Source organism: Microcaecilia unicolor, chromosome 3 (assembly GCF_901765095.1).
Source record: "Microcaecilia unicolor chromosome 3, aMicUni1.1, whole genome shotgun sequence".
Taxonomy (NCBI): Eukaryota; Metazoa; Chordata; class Amphibia; order Gymnophiona; family Siphonopidae; genus Microcaecilia; species Microcaecilia unicolor.
Window position 1 is genome coordinate 28,077,301 of NC_044033.1, and position 18,621 is coordinate 28,095,921.

Sequence of the window (18,621 nt, forward strand, 5' to 3'; positions counted from 1 at the left end):
GATTTTGTATACCTTAATGATCCAGCCAGATGCGGACAGTTTACTGTTGTGAGAGAGGTAGGGGTTAGTGAACCCAATTTAAAAAAATAAATAAATGCCCTCCAATAAATATGTCATCCTGTAGTACAACGGGAAAAAAAAAAAAAAAAAGAGTAATATTTATATTTTTTTCTGGGGATCGTCAGATGTAATAGCAACTCACACCATAGGGAACATCAGTTCCTTTCTTAGATACTTCAAAGAAAATGGTTGTGGTGCAAAATCTTCATTAGATCACCCTCTAAAATCTTTTTTTACATCATAATTCATGTTGCTTATCAATTTGAAATATACATCGTAATTTTGATAAAAATATCTCAATGTGCAAATGTGCAAAAAAGCCTAGCACTTATCTCCAAAAATAGCAGCAATTCAATTCACAGGAGAACCTGCGCCGACATGGCCAGGTTTCGCAAAACTTCCTCAGGGAAGAGGCTCTCTTTGCATTACATTAAATGGCCATTTTGTTTTTTCTATAGTTAGGAGCGAACATGTAATGCAAAGAGAGCCTCTTCCCTGAGGAAGTTTTGCGAAACCTGGCCATGTCGGCGGAGGTTCTCCTGTGAATTGAATTGCTGCTATTTTTGGAGATAAGTGCTAGGCTTTTTTGCACATTTGCACATTGAGATATTTTTATCAAAATTACGATGTATATTTCAAATTGATAAGCAACATGAATTATGATATAAAAAAAGATTTTAGAGGGTGATCTAATGAAGATTTTGCACCACAACCATTTTCTTTGAAGTATCTAAGAAAGGAACTGATGTTCCCTATGGTGTGAGTTGCTATTACATCTGATGATCCCCAGAAAAAAATATAAATATTTCTCTTTTTTTTTCCGTTGTACTACAGGATGAAATTTTGATGAATTATTGATGTTTGGGACATTGTATATTGCAGTTGCTTAAATTAGTCCCCACATATATATTTATATTAAAATTGGTCTATTTAGTAGAATCTCCAATAAATATGTTCATCTGTGTAGCTATCTATATACATACATACACGCACACACATACGTACATCTTTACATGCAATGTAGAACAAGAAATTTCTAACTATGTAGACAGACACCCATAAATGGATAGTAAACAGTGCGTATATTTAAGACAAAAGAATGGTGTATCACAACAGACCTTAATTAATTCAGGAACATGATATGCGTCCAGCAGGTTGCAAATGCCTCTGTAGATGTTTGCTGGGATTGCTATGTTCTGTACCAAAAGGTGGGGGAGAGGGGGGGAAAAATTAGTTTTGAAACACAACCAAAATGAAATCTGTCTAACAGAAATTATCTCAGACATAATTTTAAGTCTCCAACTCCCGCCGTGTCATTGAGAAGTGGTTCGGATGTACTTAAAAGCAGCAATTTCAAATCTAATAGATACATGTCAGGCGGCACAGGCATTATGTAGGGAAAAAAATAAAATGGTACCATCTCCTTCAGCTGATGGAAGTATTGTCTCAAACACTCCTCCTTGGCCTGTACCTCCGAGTCACTCATGCTGTCAATCAAGTTATAAAGAAAATAGCCAACAGCTTCTGTGGAAAAAAAAAAAAAAAAACAAGAGAAAGCATTCCACTAAAATTACCGAGACTGTCATGTTATCAAGATTAATTTATAAGAAATCATTTTGGTGTGAGATGTCACCCTGATGAGAGGCTCTGAAATGGCAACAATGATCACTGAGGCATAGAGATTATGTGGTTTGGGAGCACATATCTAACTGGTGAGTGAAAGGAATATTAATTATTTTCAGCCACTGTGACAGCTTTTCAGTAGAGAATTTTTACTTTAGTCTATATTTTTTCACCACTCGTGTGACAGAAATGATACTGCCCACAGCCTTCACCCCCCTCCACCCCCACCTTGCCCACCACCCAAGAAGGTAGCCACAGATTTATTGCTACGTGACATTAAAAAGCCTTTTGAATTCTTAGCTGTGAGGTTTTCTTGGATACGTTTAAACACACTTGAAGACTAATATTCATTTCACCAACCAGTCAGGACCAGTGAGTCACAGGCTGCATGCAAATGGATACTAAAAACTTGATAAATTGTGCAGGGAGCTTCCCTGTGGACTATTACAAATAAAAATTATCAACAGAAATCAAACAAAATAAAACATGGTAAAGAAAATAAGATGATACCTTTTTTTATTGGACATCTTAATACATTTCTTGATTAGCTTTCGAAGGTTGCCCTTCTTCGTCAGATCTGACAAAGAAGGGCAACCTTGGAAAGCTAATCAAGAAATGTATTAAGTTATGTCTAATAAAAAAGGTATCATCTTATTTTCTTTACCATGTTTTATTTTGTTTGATTTCTATTGATAACCTTTAAGAGTGGACTAACACGGCTACCACACCTCTCTACAAATAAAAATGAAATCAGAAGAGACAATGATTTTCTTAATTTTGAACAGATAATGACTGAAACAATGTACAGAACACAGAACAGCAGAAGAGGATTATTCCTGTCAAAGGCTTTCTGCTTTAACAGTAACCACCTACTTAAATATTGTAATGGGTGGCCGTAAGTAAGCTCTGTGGACAGAACTACATTACAAAAGTATCAAAAAATGTTTTTTTTTTTAATTACAGTAAATTTACAAAATGTTTATATCATTCATCTAAATAAGTGTGTTATTTCATACTATAGCTGTTTTAATTTGTTAGTTCAGAGCAACTAAAATCTTATTTTACTAAGTGTAAAAGAAAGAAAAAAGAAAAACAAATTTCCATTAATTTGATAGGATATGTTGTGATTATCAAGGTAAAGGTTTTCAGCCACGTTTTTTTTTTTCTTTCAAAATTTCACTTTTCCAAAAAAGCAATAAGCATTTACTGCTGTAATCCTTCAAACCCATCATTACACAAGAACGGATTTGTGGCTAAGTTACAATCATAGAAATTGAAACGCTACCAGTGGGTCCTGGAGGTGTCTGGCAGTAGCGGCCATCAGTGTACAAGAGTTCTGTTATCTGGGGAGACAGAATAATCGCATGTTGCAACCCAGAGATGCACATATGGACAAAAAGAAGCTGAGAATGAACTGCCCCCCATCCCCCCCACCCCCAACATTGTATCTCCCCGAATAACATATTATTACACACTGTATCACAGTAATTCAAAAAAAATGAAAAGAAAAATACCAAGGCAGTCTCTTTTAATATGGAAACTGAAATGATACTAAGACAAAAAGGTGAGAGGAGTCCACATGGTTTTGTTTCACACATTGCCTTAGCATGTCAGCAATTATAAATCAATATCTGCTTATGGCAACTGTTAACTAGTGTTTACATCTAGAGTATTTCTCTGCTGAAAGACTGGAGCTGGCTCATAGAGCAATTCCCCTTCCTACAGCCTGCATTAAAAGTAAAGCTGTGCAGTAAAAGGAATCCAACACATCTTACAGTGCTAATGTGAAAACCTTCCACAACCTAAACCAGGACAAAAACAAAAACAAACGAACAGAGCTCAATTGTTGATGGCACATGTAATGACATAACAGGAAGTATGTTTTAATTGTATATGTGCTTTTCTTAGTGCTAGCACAGACTCAATACGTATTCTAAATTATAAAATACTGGGCTACAAAGAGACTTGATTCAGCTCAATTTTTATTCCAACAAAAATTCTGAAATGATTTTACAGCTATAAATATCACTCTTTTGTATTATAGTTTCTTCTGCTCGGAAAACAGGATCCCACTGGGAGGTCACCTTCTCTGCTTTAAGAGACTGGAATTTCAGAAAAGGAAGAGCAGAGAGGCTTGAATTAAAACATTTAATCACCTTATGGTTACAAGTGGGGAGAGGGTGAAACTCATCTGTAAGCTCTATTGTGGAAGGAAAAAGGAGGAAAAGATCACTACCTACTGGGCTATAGAAATCCCGGGTCTAACCTATCAGGATTTACTCTCCACTTAAACAACGTGCACCTACAGCTCTCCTACCCATCGTGGACAGAAACAAGACCTCACAAAAGCTAACGAAACATGGAAGAGAAAGCATGAAGAATGTTTCAAAATAAAAAGGACAATGTTGAAAATCCAGCTAGATATCACATGAAAATGTATTTACTGAAAAAAAAACATACAAGTGCAGATCTGTTTATTAAAATTGTTTTCAGAAATCAAGGTTGGCATTCTCAGGAAGCAACTGAACCTTGCTTTAAAAAAAAATTGTATACAGGTTAAAACTAGTTCCTAATTTTCACCTCAATGCTACTATCAAACATAAACGGCAAGTGACCGTACTCACTTGCAAATGCGCAGTACAGACTTCCCTCTCTGTCCCGCCCTCGCGTCAAGACGTCAGAGGGCGGAACAGAGAGGGAAACGGAGTCGAATTTCCGACGCCGACACAGCTGCCTAGAAAGGAACACTGCGCGAAGCAACCTCCACCCCCCCATCCCCGCCGCCGCTCCCGCCCCCCTCCGTATCGGGCCCCCTGCACTGACCTGACAGCGCCTCTCACCTCCGTGCGGAAGCCCTACAGGCAGCAGCAGAGCTTTCACACGGAGGTGAGAGGCGCTGTCAGGTCAGTGCAGGGGGCCCGGCACGGAGGGGGGAGGGAGCGGCGGCGATGAGGGTAGCTGGACATGGGGGGAGGGCAGGGGGGAGATGGTTGCTGGACTTGGGGTGAGGGCAGGGGGGAGATGGTTGCTGGACTTGGGGTGAGAGCAGGGCACAGAGGAGGGTTGCTGGACATGGGGGGAGGGGGGGAGGCCAAGGGAAAGAGGAGGGTTGCTGGATATGGAGGGGAGGATCGGTGGATGGGGTGAGGCCAGGGGAGAGAGGAGGGCTGCAATACTCACCTGTTTTTACGGGCTTAACGGCTAGTTAAACATACTTGGGAGCAAGCAAGCAAAAACCTAATTTACTCATTTAAAATGAGGTAGACAGTCAAAATATTACATGTCATCTTGCCCTGACATGTCAACAAATATCTATATTGTTTGGGGACTGACTATGGTTCCATAGTTTCACAATGTACACATATGCAAAAAAAATAAAAATTAGATCAATTTCACCATATAAGAAATAGGGAAAATCTAAAAAAGAATAATGGTGAATTTTAGGGTAATATAGGAAACTCATGACATAACAATGTTTAAAAACATGGAGGAAAAGACCTCGTAAAGACAGTAAGACTATACTGAGGCATAGATTTTAAGTACAGCCACTTAACACTGTACTCGGTTTTTTTTTTGACTATGTGCAATAGGTTTTGTTTTTCCTAATAAGTTGTTTTTTCTAGTTGGATATTTTGCTAATTTGAGATTTTCCCACAGGCAATTCCATGGCTGGGTCTCCAGAAGAAGCCGTTTTTGTCAGGACCTCAGCCAATTCAGGGGGGGGGGGGGACGGACGGACGGACACATCGCATAGCGAGAATAAAGATCCTCACTGCTTGAAGATCGGATCCTCTCCAACATTGGATTACAAGACGAGATGTTTGTAGTGTTGTGTGAAGTTTTCACGCAGTGAAAAGTAACACTGCAGCACGCCCTAAAGTGTGTTTTTTTTACTTTGATACACTGTGTTCATTCGGTGGATATTACAGAACAGAATTGAAATTTTGACCTTTTTTAAAAGATTTTCTGACATTATTAAAGTTATTAAGAAGTATGTGGAAGTTTTTCAGACCGTACACACATGCACATCACTCCCAGCCAGATCTTGTTCAGGATTACACACCACCACTGGTAGCACTTACCTTGGCCATCAGATTTACATCACTGGACCTGAAGAGGGCAGCAGAAGACAGTAAATGAATGCACAATAAAGAACACTCTAGTTAGCATCATTACAAACCTCTCCAAGGTAGCCTGCTTTTGATGCATCTACTGCCTGAATGGGTCTAAGTATTTTAACACAGATAAGTGCTTTTTTTTTTTTGCATTTATATACATTCCAGTAAGAACACAAGCATAATAAGATAATTTAACAAAATGCTCCACTGCCCATAAGCTATATATAAAGTAGTGCCTATAAAACCTGTCAGTTAAAAGATCTAGGGCTAAATATACTAAAATGCATTAATGCTGTTAATGTATGTTATTAATGAATAGGTTCCAATCCATAAAGCATGCAACTATACAAATGCTAATAATAATAATAATAACAGAACCCTAGAAATAAGATTAAAGCGAATGCTACATACCTGTAGAAGGTATTCTCCGAGGACAGCAGGCTGATTGTTCTCACTGATGGGTGACGTCCTCGGCAGCCCCTCCAATCGGAATCTTCCTAGCAAAGACCTTTGCTAGCTCTCGCGCGGCCGTCTTCCCGCCCGAAACCGGCTCGAGCCGGCCAGTCCAGTATGTAGCAAGACAATACATTTCAAGGGAAGACACAACTCCAAAGGGGAGGCGGGCGGGTTTGTGAGAACAATCAGCCTGCTGTCCTCGGAGAATACCTTCTACAGGTATGTAGCATTCGCTTTCTCCGAGGACAAGCAGGCTGCATGTTCTCACTGATGGGGTATCCCTAGCCCCCAGGCTCACTCAAAACAACAACCATGGTCAATTGGGCCTTGCAACGGCGAGGACATAACTGAGATTGACCTAAAAAATTTACCAACTAACTGAGAGTGCAGCCTGGAACAGAACAAACAGGGCCCTCGGGGGGTGGAGTTGGATCCTAAAGCCCAAACAGGTTCTGAAGAACTGACTGCCCGAACCGACTGTCGCGTCGGGTATCCTGCTGCAGGCAGTAATGAGATGTGAATGTGTGGACAGATGACCACGTCGCAGCTTTGCAAATTTCTTCAATGGAGGCTGACTTCAAGTGGGCTACTGACGCAGCCATGGCTCTGACATTATGAGCCGTGACATGACCCTCAAGAGCCAGCCCCGCCTGGGCGTAAGTGAAGGAAATGCAATCTGCTAGCCAATTGGATATGGTGCGTTTCCCTACAGCCACTCCCCTCCTATTGGGGTCAAAAGAAACAAACAATTGGGCGGACTGTCTGTGGGGCTGTGTCCGCTCCAGGTAGAAGGCCAATGCTCTCTTGCAGTCCAATGTGTGCAGCTGACGTTCAGCAGGGCAGGAATGAGGACGGGGAAAGAATGTTGGCAAGACAATTGACTGGTTCAGATGGAACTCCGACACGACCTTTGGCAAGAACTTAGGGTGAGTGCGGAGGACTACTCTGTTATGATGAAATTTGGTGTAAGGGGCCTGGGCTACCAGGGCCTGAAGCTCACTGACTCTACGAGCTGAAGTAACTGCCACCAAGAAAATGACCTTCCAGGTCAAGTACTTCAGATGGCAGGAATTCAGTGGCTCAAAAGGAGGTTTCATCAGCTGGGTGAGAACGACATTGAGATCCCATGACACTGTAGGAGGCTTGACAGGGGGCTTTGACAAAAGCAAACCTCTCATGAAGCGAACAACTAAAGGCTGTCCTGAGATCGGCTTACCTTCCACATGGTAATGGTATGCACTGATTGCACTAAGGTGAACCCTTACAGAGTTGGTCTTGAGACCAGACTCAGACAAGTGCAGAAGGTATTCAAGCAGGGTCTGTGTAGGACAAGAGCGAGGAGCTAGGGCCTTGCTGTCACACCAGACGGCAAACCTCCTCCACAGAAAGAAGTAACTCCTCTTAGTGGAATCTTTCCTGGAAGCAAGCAAGACGCGGGAGACACCCTCTGACAGACCCAAAGAGGCAAAGTCTACGCTCTCAACATCCAGGCCGTGAGAGCCAGGGACCGGAGGCTGGGATGCAGAAGAGCCCCTTCGTCCTGCGTGATGAGGGTCGGAAAACACTCCAATCTCCACGGTTCTTCGGAGGATAACTCCAGAAGAAGAGGGAACCAGATCTGACGCGGCCAAAAAGGAGCAATCAGAATCATGGTGCCTCGGTCTTGCTTGAGTTTCAACAAAGTCTTTCCCACCAGAGGAATGGGAGGATAAGCATACAGCAGGCCCTCCCCCCAATCCAGGAGGAAGGCATCCGATGCTAGTCTGCCGGGGGCCTGAAGCCTGGAACAGAACTGAGGGACTTTGTGGTTCACTCGAGATGCGAAGAGATCCACCAAGGGGGTGCCCCACGCTTGGAAGATCTGGCGCACCACTCTGGAGTTGAGCGACCACTCGTGAGGTTGCATAATCCGGCTCAGTCTGTCGGCCAGACTGTTGTTTACGCCTGCCAGATATGTGGCTTGGAGTACCATGCCGAGACGGCGAGCCCAAAGCCACATGCTGACGGCTTCCTGACACAGGGGGCGAGATCCGGTGCCCCCCTGCTTGTTGACATAGTACATGGCAACCTGGTTGTCTGTCTGAATTTGGATAATTTGATGGGACAGCCGATCTCTGAAAGCCTTCAGAGCGTTCCAGATCGCTCGCAACTCCAGGAGATTGATCTGTAGACCGCGTTCCTGGAGGGACCAGCTTCCTTGGGTGTGAAGCCCATCGACATGAGCTCCCCATCCTAGGAGAGACGCATCCGTTGTCAGCACTTTTTGTGGCTGAGGAATTTGGAAAGGACGTCCCAGAGTCAAATTGGACCAGATTGTCCACCAATACAGGGATTCGAGAAAACTCGTGGACAGGTGGATCACGTCTTCTAGACCCCCAGCCGCCTGATACCACTGGGAGGCTAGGGTCCATTGAGCAGATCTCATGTGAAGACGGGCCATGGGAGTCACATGAACAGTGGAGGCCATGTGGCCCAGCAATCTCAACATCTGCCGAGCTGTGATCTGCTGGGACGCTCGCACCCGCGAGACGAGGGACAACAAGTTGTTGGCTCTCGCCTCTGGGAGATAGGCACGAGCCGTCCGAGAATCCAGCAGAGCTCCTATGAATTCGAGTTTCTGCACTGGGAGAAGATGGGACTTTGGGTAATTTATCACAAACCCCAGTAGCTCCAGGAGGCGAATAGTCATCTGCATGGACTGCAGGGCTCCTGCCTCGGATGTGTTCTTCACCAGCCAATCGTCGAGATATGGGAACACGTGCACCCCCAGCCTGCGAAGCGCCGCTGCTACCACAGCTAGGCACTTTGTGAACACCCTGGGCGCAGAGGCGAGCCCAAAGGGTAGCACACAGTACTGGAAGTGGCGTGTGCCCAACTGAAATCACAGATACTGTCTGTGAGCTGGCAGTATCGGGATGTGTGTGTAGGCATCCTTCAAGTCCAGAGAGCATAGCCAATCGTTTTGCTGAATCATGGGGAGAAGGGTGCCCAGGGAAAGCATCCTGAACTTTTCTTTACGAGATATCTGTTCAGGGCCCTTAGGTCTAGGATGGGACGCATCCCCCCTGTTTTCTTTTCCACAAGGAAGTACCTGGAATAGAATCCCAGCCCTTCTTGCCCGGATGGCACGGGCTCGACCGCATTGGCGCTGAGAAGGGCGGAGAGTTCCTCTGCAAGTACCTGCTTGTGCTGGAAGCTGTAAGACTGGGCTCCCGGTGGACAATTTGGAGGTTTGGAGGCCAAATTGAGGGTGTATCCTTGCCGGACTATTTGCAGAACCCACTGATCGGAGGTTATGAGAGGCCACCTTTGGTGAAAAGCTTTCAACCTCCCTCCGACTGGCAGGTCGCCCGACACTGACACTTGGATGTCGGCTATGCTCTGCTGGAGCCAGTCAAAAGCTCGCCCCTTGCTTTTGCTAGGGAGCCGCGGGGCCTTGCTGAGTCGCACGCTGCTGACGAGAGCGAGCGCGCTGGGGCTTAGCCTGGGCCGCAGGCTGTCGGGAAGGAGGATTGTACCTACGCTTACCAGAAGTATAGGGAACAGTCTTCCTTCCCCCGAAAAATCGTCTACCTGTAGAGGTAGAAGCTGAAGGCTGCCGGCGGGAGAACTTGTCGAATGCGGTGTCCCGCTGGTGGAGAGACTCTACCACCTGCTCGACTTTTTCTCCAAAAATGTTGTCCGCACGGCAAGGCGAGTCCGCAATCCGCTGCTGGATTCTATTCTCCAGGTCGGCGGCACGCAGCCATGAGAGCCTGCGCATCACCACACCTTGAGCAGCGGCCCTGGATGCAACATCAAAAGTGTCATAAACTCCTCTGGCCAGGAATTTTCTGCACGCCTTCAGCTGCCTGACCACCTCCTGAAAAGGCTTGGCTTGCTCAGGGGGAAGAGCATCAACCAAGCCCGCCAACTGTCGCACATTATTCTGCATGTGTATACTCGTGTAGAGCTGGTAAGACTGAATTTTGGCCACGAGCATAGAGGAATGGTAGGCCTTCCTCCCAAAGGAGTATAAGGTTCTAGAGTCTTTGCCCGGGGGCGCCGAAGCATGCTCCCTAGAACTCTTAGCCTTCTTTAGGGCCAGATCCACAACTCCAGAGTCGTGAGGCAACTGAGTGCGCATCAGCTCTGGGTCCCCATGGATCCGGTACTGGGACTCGATCTTCTTGGGGATGTGGGGATTAGTTAAAGGCTTGGTCCAGTTCGCCAGCAATGTCTTTTTGAGGACATGGTGCAGGGGAACAGTGGACGCTTCCTTAGGTGGAGAAGGATAGTCCAGGAGCTCAAACATTTCAGCCCTGGGCTCGTCCTCCACAACCACCGGGAAGGGGATGGCCGTAGACATCTCCCGGACAAAGGAAGCAAAAGACAGACTCTCGGGAGGAGAAAGCTGTCTTTCAGGAGAGGGAGTGGGATCAGAAGGTAGACCCTCAGACTCCTCGTCAGAGAAATATCTGGGGTCTTCTTCCTCTTCCCACGAGGCCTCACCCTCGGTGTCAGACACAAGTTCACGGACCTGCGTCTGCAACCGTGCCCGGCTCGACTCCGTGGAGCCACGTCCACGATGGGGGCGTCGAGAGGTAGACTCCCTCGCCCGCATCGGCGAAGCTCCCTCCGCCGACGTAGTCGGGGAGCCCTCCTGGGAGGTGGCCGCAGTCGACGTCGGGGACCTCACCCCGGGCGATGGGCCAGCCGGCGCCACGCTCGACGGTACCGGAGGCGCAAGCACCGCCGGTACCGGAGGGGTAGGGCACAACAGCTCTCCCAGAATCTCTGGGAGAACGGCCCGGAGGCTCTCGTTCAGAGCGGCTGCAGAGAAAGGCATGGAGGTCGATGCAGGCGTCAACGTCAGAACCTGTTCCGGGCGTGGAGGCTGTTCCGGGCTGTCCAGAGTGGAGCGCATCGACACCTCCTGAACAGAGGGTGAGCGGTCCTCTCGGTGCCGATGCCTGCTGGGTGCCGACTCCCTCGGCGACCCAGAGCTCTCGGTGCCGACGCGGGGAGGAGACCGGTGTCGATGCTTCTTCGACTTCTTCCGAAGCATGTCACCGGAGCTCCCCGGCACCGACGAGGAGGACGTAGAATCCATCCGTCGCTTCCTCGGGGCCGAGGCCGAAGGAGGTCGGTCTCGGGGGGGCTGTACCGCAGGAGCCCTCAGGGTAGGAGGAGACCCACCCGAGGGCTCACCGCCACCAGCAGGGGAATGGACAGCCCTCACCTGCACTCCACTCGATGCACCACCGTCCGACGACATCAGGAGACGAGGTCCCGGTACCACCGACGTCGATGCAGCTATCCGATGTCTCGGCGCCGATGCAGAGGGCCGATGCCTCGATGCACTCGATGCACTGGCAGCCAAGGAAGAAGGTCTGGACGCTGATGACGTCGATGCACACGATGACCCCGGTGCCGATGCCGACGAAGAGCCCGAGAACAAAACGTTCCACTGGGCCAATCTCGCTACTTGAGTCCGCCTTTGTAAGAGGGAACACAGACTACAGTTCTGGGGACGGTGCTCGGCCCCCAGACACTGAAGACACGAAGAGTGCCTATCAGTGAGCGAGATTACCCGGGCGCACTGGGTGCACTTCTTGAAGCCGCTGGAAGGCTTCGATGTCATGGGCGGAAAAATCACGCCGGCGAAGTCAAAATCCGAAATGACGAATTTGGAGCACCAAAACTTTAAGGGAGAAAAATCTCGACCGAGGCCGAAAAGAGGCCTACCCCGACAACGAAAGAAAACTTACCGGGGCAAAAACTGGAAATACGGGGAGAGGCAAACGAAACCCAAGAGGGTTTCCGGAGCACTTTCCGAACGAAAAGAAACTTTTCCGAAGAAAAAACACGTCGATTAAATAACGGACGCGCGAGGTCGACTCTCCGGGGCTCACCACGGCAAAAAACACAGCCGTACCGAGTGCGGACGAAAGAAGACTGGCCGGCTCGAGCCGGTTTCGGGCGGGAAGACGGCCGCGCATGCGCGGTGCGCGCGGGCGCGCGAGAGCTAGCAAAGGTCTTTGCTAGGAAGATTCCGATTGGAGGGGCTGCCGAGGACGTCACCCATCAGTGAGAACAAGCAGCCTGCTTGTCCTCGGAGAATTTATATTTCATTTGGTGCACCTGCCTTCTGAAAGATTCTCACTATTTAAGGGCTACTTGAAGAGATCCTTGCTCTAGTAAGCCCCTTCCTACATGGCAATGGCCTGGAGCCCAAACGCGGGGCCATTGCTTGTCTCTTTAGCCTAGTGAGCTCCAACTCTGGTGACTCCAAACCAGCCTTTGTCTGGTTTCGTCATACATCAGGAAATAAGGACCAACAACCAAGTTGTAGGTAACACATAACTTAATATAGCGTTGGCAAGCTTTCGAGAGTTAGCCTCCCTTATTCAGGTCAATCTATGCAGACTGATAAAAAGAAACAAATTGTCAGTTGCTTCACCATCAAACAGAAACAAAATTATCAGTTCCTTCACCGTCTTCTGTGAAGTTATCTTCTTGTAAGAAGCTATTCCTTCATGCAGCTGTTTCATTATGGAATTCCCTGCTCACTGAACTTAGACTAGAAAGTGATTATTCGAGATTTCATAAAAAACTAAAATTTGGGATTTTTCTAAAACACTTGAATTAGTATCATTTTATATTTTCTTTGCTTTTGAGATTATTTGTAATTCTTTTATGATCATGTTAATTACAATAATTTGCTTTGTGAATCGTCTAGAACAATCGGTAGTGAAAAGAACATAAGAGTAGCCATACTGGGTCAGACCAATGGTCCATCTAGCCCAGTATTCTGTTTTCCAAACAGTGGTCAAGCCAGGTCACAAGTATATAAAATTCTTATGTTATGTGAAATGACCAAAAAAGCACCTATGTTATAAAGGCAACTTCCTTAGCATCCTCAGACCAGTGAGGATGATCTGGACTGATCTGGTGGGACTAAAAGAAAGAAAATTAGCAGGTAAGATCTAATTTCTCCTTATCAGTAAGGTACCCCAGATGAGGCTTGTCATTTGTGCTTGAGTGGCACAAATTAATACAATATTTTTCTGGTTTCCACGTGTGACTGTCCATTCTTCTAGAAATGTTGTCACTCTGCCAGATTATGTAAAGTGGCCCTCAAGACAAATCATGCAAAAATGACCTTTGAATAGTGAAGCATGCCCTTGGGAATATGGGACTTCATTTTTTTTTTTTTTATAAATCTTGTTTATTGACAACCAGAACCTTTGTCTCATTACAGTTTCAAGATATTAACAACAATATAAATTGTTCTTGGGGTTTTTCCACATATTTTCTACTTCCCTTCCCCGTACCCCCCCTCTACTTCCCATCCCCCGTACCTATTTCTCCCCCCTCCCCGTCCATCCCACTTCTACCCCTTTGTGAGTCTATCCATTCAGAATTTTGCTCCTTGCGACAGGAGTGAGAGAGTCCCAGAATGGAGACCAGGTTTTACAGAATATATCGCCTCTCTTGGAGGCTAAGTCCACAGTTCTTTTCTTTTCTAATGAACAACAATGAATCATGGCTGACCTCCAGTGAGCTACACTTGGGGGTTCCGGATCCAGCCACAGCTGCAAGATTGTACGCTTTGCCATCAAGGTAGATCTTTTCAAAAATGCTTTGTATCCTTCAGGCATCAGCCTTTGTGTTCGAAATATATCGAATAGCTGTTCCAGTGCTGGTCGCCAATGACAAGACCAGAGTAGTGAGACATGTGTACAAAGTGCTTCCCAGAAAACATGAATTCTTGGCCATTGCCAGAACATGTGGCCTAGATTAGCATTGTTATTCCCACATTTTGGGCAAGAGTCCGTCTCCCGGAGGGTGGCTCGAAATGCTCTGTGTGGCAATATATACAGTCTTAATAAGAATTTGTACTGAATTTCACACCACGCCACACTTTCTGTCAAATTGTAGAAAGACCTGAGGCACATCTCAATTTGGTCTGGCTTGAGGGCAGAGTGCAGTTCTTGGTTCCAAGCCTGTGTCACCAAGGAGAGGTCGAGGACTGGAAGTGAGTCTCTTAGATGTTTATGAAAATAACTCATTGGTACCTGGAGTTGTGCATCCAGGCCCAACAGCTCGTTGAGTTCATCCCACGCTTCTTGAGTCAATGCGGCTGACGGGAGTGAGTTGACATAGTGACGAATCTGATAATATGCAAATATGTCCTGACTTCCCAACCCGTATTCCTCACTCAAGTCCTCAAATGTCTTAATCACTCCCTGCTCTGATATCACATGATATATCTTGAGGCTCATTTTCAAAGCACTTAGCCTCCCAAAGTTCCATAGAAACCTATGGAACTTAGCCTCCCAAAGTGCTTTGAAAATATGCCTCATAGTGTATCCCTAGGGTGGCCGGGACTTCATTTTTTTTGAGAGTCATACTACCACAGCTGGAGTTGAGATTGGTTGAAATCTATCTGAGATTTCATAAACTGTTAAAGACTTACTTATTTTCTATTTATTTTTCGTAAATTGTTTTTAGCTTGTTTGATGTACTAAGATAGCTTGGATGGTTTATATATGATTTTGTAATTTTGTATTTTTTCTCTAGTAATGGCCCAGTCTTCATTTGAATTGTAATCCACATTGATCCTTAGTGGATATATAGCGGAATAGAATTTTTGTTGTATTGTACTGTATTGTTTGGGAAGCTATTAGAATACTCTGAATGCCTATAACTATATGCTTTAAAAAAAAAAATCATGATTTCTGTGAGGAGAATAAAGCATATCCTCGAAGACACTCTTCAATTTATACTGTCTGGTTAGTAAGTTTTACATTTTTAATTTATTCTGTATTGCACTGCGCTTCGTATGACTTCTGTCAGTAAGGAACAATAGAAATAAAAGTCATTACAATAATTCTTATGACATCATCTATGACATGCTACAGGCCGGTGTCAAATTATCCATTTTTGTTTCTGTCATAGCTCAAAGTGGGAAAAGGAAAGAATTATATAATTGTTTTCTGCATTAAATGACAAAACGTCTCTCTCTCCCACCTTGAAGTAAATGAAATAAGGATCCCTAGTGGATATATGTCCCTTCTATTTGATAGTTCATCTTTACAAAAGAGGAAAACATAAAATGTATGTAGTGCATACCGAAGTAAAAAGTATCTTCAAATTATTAGTTATGCTAGGCATTTCAATTTAAATAGTGAAATAACATTTTTAATAACGGCAAGCAACCCCACCCAGCAGAGCTAAGTGAGTGGTGTGAATAGTGTGCATGAGGTTGATTGAGAATGTGATAGGACTGACCTTGTAATTATACACTTACATATTTTCTTTTAGGTTTAGGGTCTATTACTATTTATGTGAGAGCACTGGTTTTGTTTGCTCAAGTGATAATTAAAAAATTCTTTGGAGACGTTCAATGATCGAGAAACTTGTCAACCCTTAGAAGCAGAATTTACCTTTGAGTATTGCTTCGCTTGGGTGAGTTAACACTCTGAGAACCTCTCCTTCACTCATAAAATTTCTACAGTCTTCTGTGGTCAATCCTCTCACATTTCTCTAGAAGATTGGTTTGTTTTTGAGATTTTTTGTTTTTCAGGCATTTTTGTGGAAAAGTGACAAATGTGGCTATACCACCTTTGACTAACACTGCTGTATGTTAGAAGACATCCTTGCATCTGCATCCACCATAGAAATGCCCATTTGCCAAATAAACCGTGCCCAAACTGAGGAACTCACCTTTTAAATGCTAGAATCAGACTACCTTTGAAAGACTGCAAATCCACAGCAGGCAAACTCGGTGATGACACTGTAAAGAAAATCGAGTACTGAAAATAACAGTCTACAAAACAAAACCACTACAGTCTGAATTAGCCAGTAGTCTCCTTACTACCTGCTAAAAATGTATCATTTTTTTAGGAGCTATGAAACTGATATTCTTCAGGAGGCACTGAAAATCCATCTAAGTGCCAGAACCAGGGCCGCCGAGAGACTGAGCCGGGCCCAAGGCAGGACCACCCCCCCCCCCCCCCCCCCCCAGGATCATCGCTGCCACTGCTGCTGCCATCCCCCCAAGAATCTCGCCGCAACTGTAAATACCTTGGCTGGCGGGGATCCCAAGGCTTCGCCAGCAGAAGAGTCTTCCTCCAGCCTGCTCTTCTTCATGTTGCCGCATGGCCTGCCCCTGCGGTTGCTTTTTCTCTCACATCGCGCATGCTCAGTTTCAAAACCGAGCATGCACAGCCTGAGGGGAAAAGCAGCTGCTTGGCAGGCCATGCGGCAGAGTGAAAAAGAGCAGCGCTGGAGGAAGATCTCTTCTCCTGATGGGCATGGGGGGGACCCCCACCAGCCTGCTGCGTCTGCTCCTACAGGTCCACCCCAGCCTCCAAGGGGGGCCCGGCACCGGAGTTTTTTCTCTCCTGCTCCTCTCGGGTCACAATCACCCAGGTCCCATCAGAAGTTGGAGAGAGCGAGAGACCACAGCACCAGGCCCCCTTGGAGGCCCAGACCCGGGGAATTTTGCCCCCCCCCCCCCCCCCCCCCCCCCTTGGCGGCCCTGGCTAGAACACTATACAAAAGCAAGGATGGAATGCATTATACAGAATGTAAACAGAAGTAAAACCAGCTCCAAATTACAAAAATCATTGTTAAATCTTGACAAGGGAAATTCTTTTGAATGGAAAGACGGAGAACGTCAGAGAAAGAACAGAATTGTTGCTCTCCTGTAATAGGCATGCTGATAGGGGGAAAAAAATCACTACCAGGGAGATCATACTTTTCTGCCACAGTTCTTCAAAAGTGAGTAGATCCCCTACATCTAACAAAATCCCTAAAACAAATGATACTTCTCTCCTCTCAACAGGCAAAAACTCCCTTCCCATGGCCTAGTGCAAAGGCAAACTCATTATGTCCTGACTCTCTCCTTTTATGACAGATATAACAGAGTGGTTGCCTTTTCCAGGTCAAAATACCAACCTAATAAGATAATTGAGCCATCCACTAGTACCAAACTATACTGGGGACTCCCCTTCCACCAACTCTACTGGTCACCACATAAAGGTTTTGGAAAGCCTTGAAGGCCTCCTACCCCCATATAAAATGATTTATATCTTTTCAAAGGTTAAGCAAAACTGATCATAGTATGTGAACTGATAAAATCTAAATTAAGAAGAGTAGGCAAGGAAGAACATCCCACCAGGACAGCAAACTCCTCTTCCACCTAGTTAAATCAGAATGAATTTGCTGAACTATTTTGACATAATTCTGAATAGAGAGCAAAGTTAAGTCCCTAAGCATCTGAACTCTCAAATATCGAAAACTGCAATGAGTCAATTTAAAATGGAAAAACTACTGCAAAGATTCTTCCTCTCTCAGCTCAGTAGTGACTCCCCATAAGCTTGGTCTTGTCGAGGTTTACTTTAAAACCAGCAGCCTTACTACAGTCCTGCTATTCCTGCAATATAAATGGAAAAGTTAAGCCCAGGATGCCTAATATCATTCACAAAAAGAGCCATTTTACTTTCTTGTTCTACCACCACCACTCCTTACCAGGATTTATATGCATCCACTGTGCTAATGGTTCTTCTGATAAGTCAAAGAGTAGGGGAGACAAGGGATATTCGTCTGGTGCTTTGATCAATAGTAAATGGATCAGTATAACTCCCCGTTTACTGTAATAGAGGCTAAGGGAGTCTCCACCTACAAAAATGAGCCCCTAATCCCACTTTCTTCAAAGTCGCCCATAACAATTTCCAAGCAACCCAGTCAAAAGGTTTCTCAGCATCCATAAACAAAAGAGCAAATTTGTCCCTTTATTGCTGTGCCTGGCATTTGGGAACAAAGCCAGATCAATCTGGGTGAATAAGCCCAGTAAGGACTCCAGCTAATCTCTCAGCCAATATTTTAGCTAAGAGTTTTATGTCTATATAACACACAGACTGCTGGATCTGTAAGGTACTTTTATATCAGATAATCACACACAAAAGCCATTATTCTGGACTCGTTGGCTCAGGGGAATGACAGTACCTAATTGGCCTTTAGGCTAGCTAGCTATACCAATGAAAGGAACAATGCCACAGAAAAGATATATATTATTATTTATTAGGTAGAAAAATAATATGGCAAATGCAAAGCAAATTTACAAAAATAGATTTGTGTTACCAAAAATATATCATCACCAAGATATATACAAAGAACATATTTCTTCAGCTTGAGTCTCAAGAGGAAGAATCCACTTCTTTACCATTGAAGTCTGCCATAAAGATAGCAAGGTGAGATAACAGGATACACTACCTATGGTCAGGGGATAGTTAGTCCACGGTTTTATCTGTGGTAGATTGGTTGTCAGAATTGGTGGTCAGTGAATTATTAGCTGCTAAGTGTATTTTGCACA

The 18,621-nt window shown here is 45.2% G+C and overlaps 1 protein-coding gene across 2 annotated transcripts in view; it reads right to left on the reverse strand.

Moving 5' to 3' along the window:
• LRPPRC (leucine rich pentatricopeptide repeat containing) overlaps nucleotides 1-18,621 on the reverse strand; it is a 346,459-nt gene that overhangs the window by 207,922 nt on the left and 119,916 nt on the right. For both annotated transcript variants that reach the window (XM_030195798.1, XM_030195797.1), the window contains exons 14-18: nucleotides 15,969-16,038; nucleotides 5,766-5,793; nucleotides 2,969-3,026; nucleotides 1,478-1,584; nucleotides 1,179-1,256 (exon numbers count right to left, since the gene is read on the reverse strand). In XM_030195798.1, coding sequence (XP_030051658.1) covers nucleotides 1,179-1,256; nucleotides 1,478-1,584; nucleotides 2,969-3,026; nucleotides 5,766-5,793; nucleotides 15,969-16,038 — 341 coding nt within the window. The remainder of the gene's footprint in view (nucleotides 1-1,178; nucleotides 1,257-1,477; nucleotides 1,585-2,968; nucleotides 3,027-5,765; nucleotides 5,794-15,968; nucleotides 16,039-18,621) is intronic.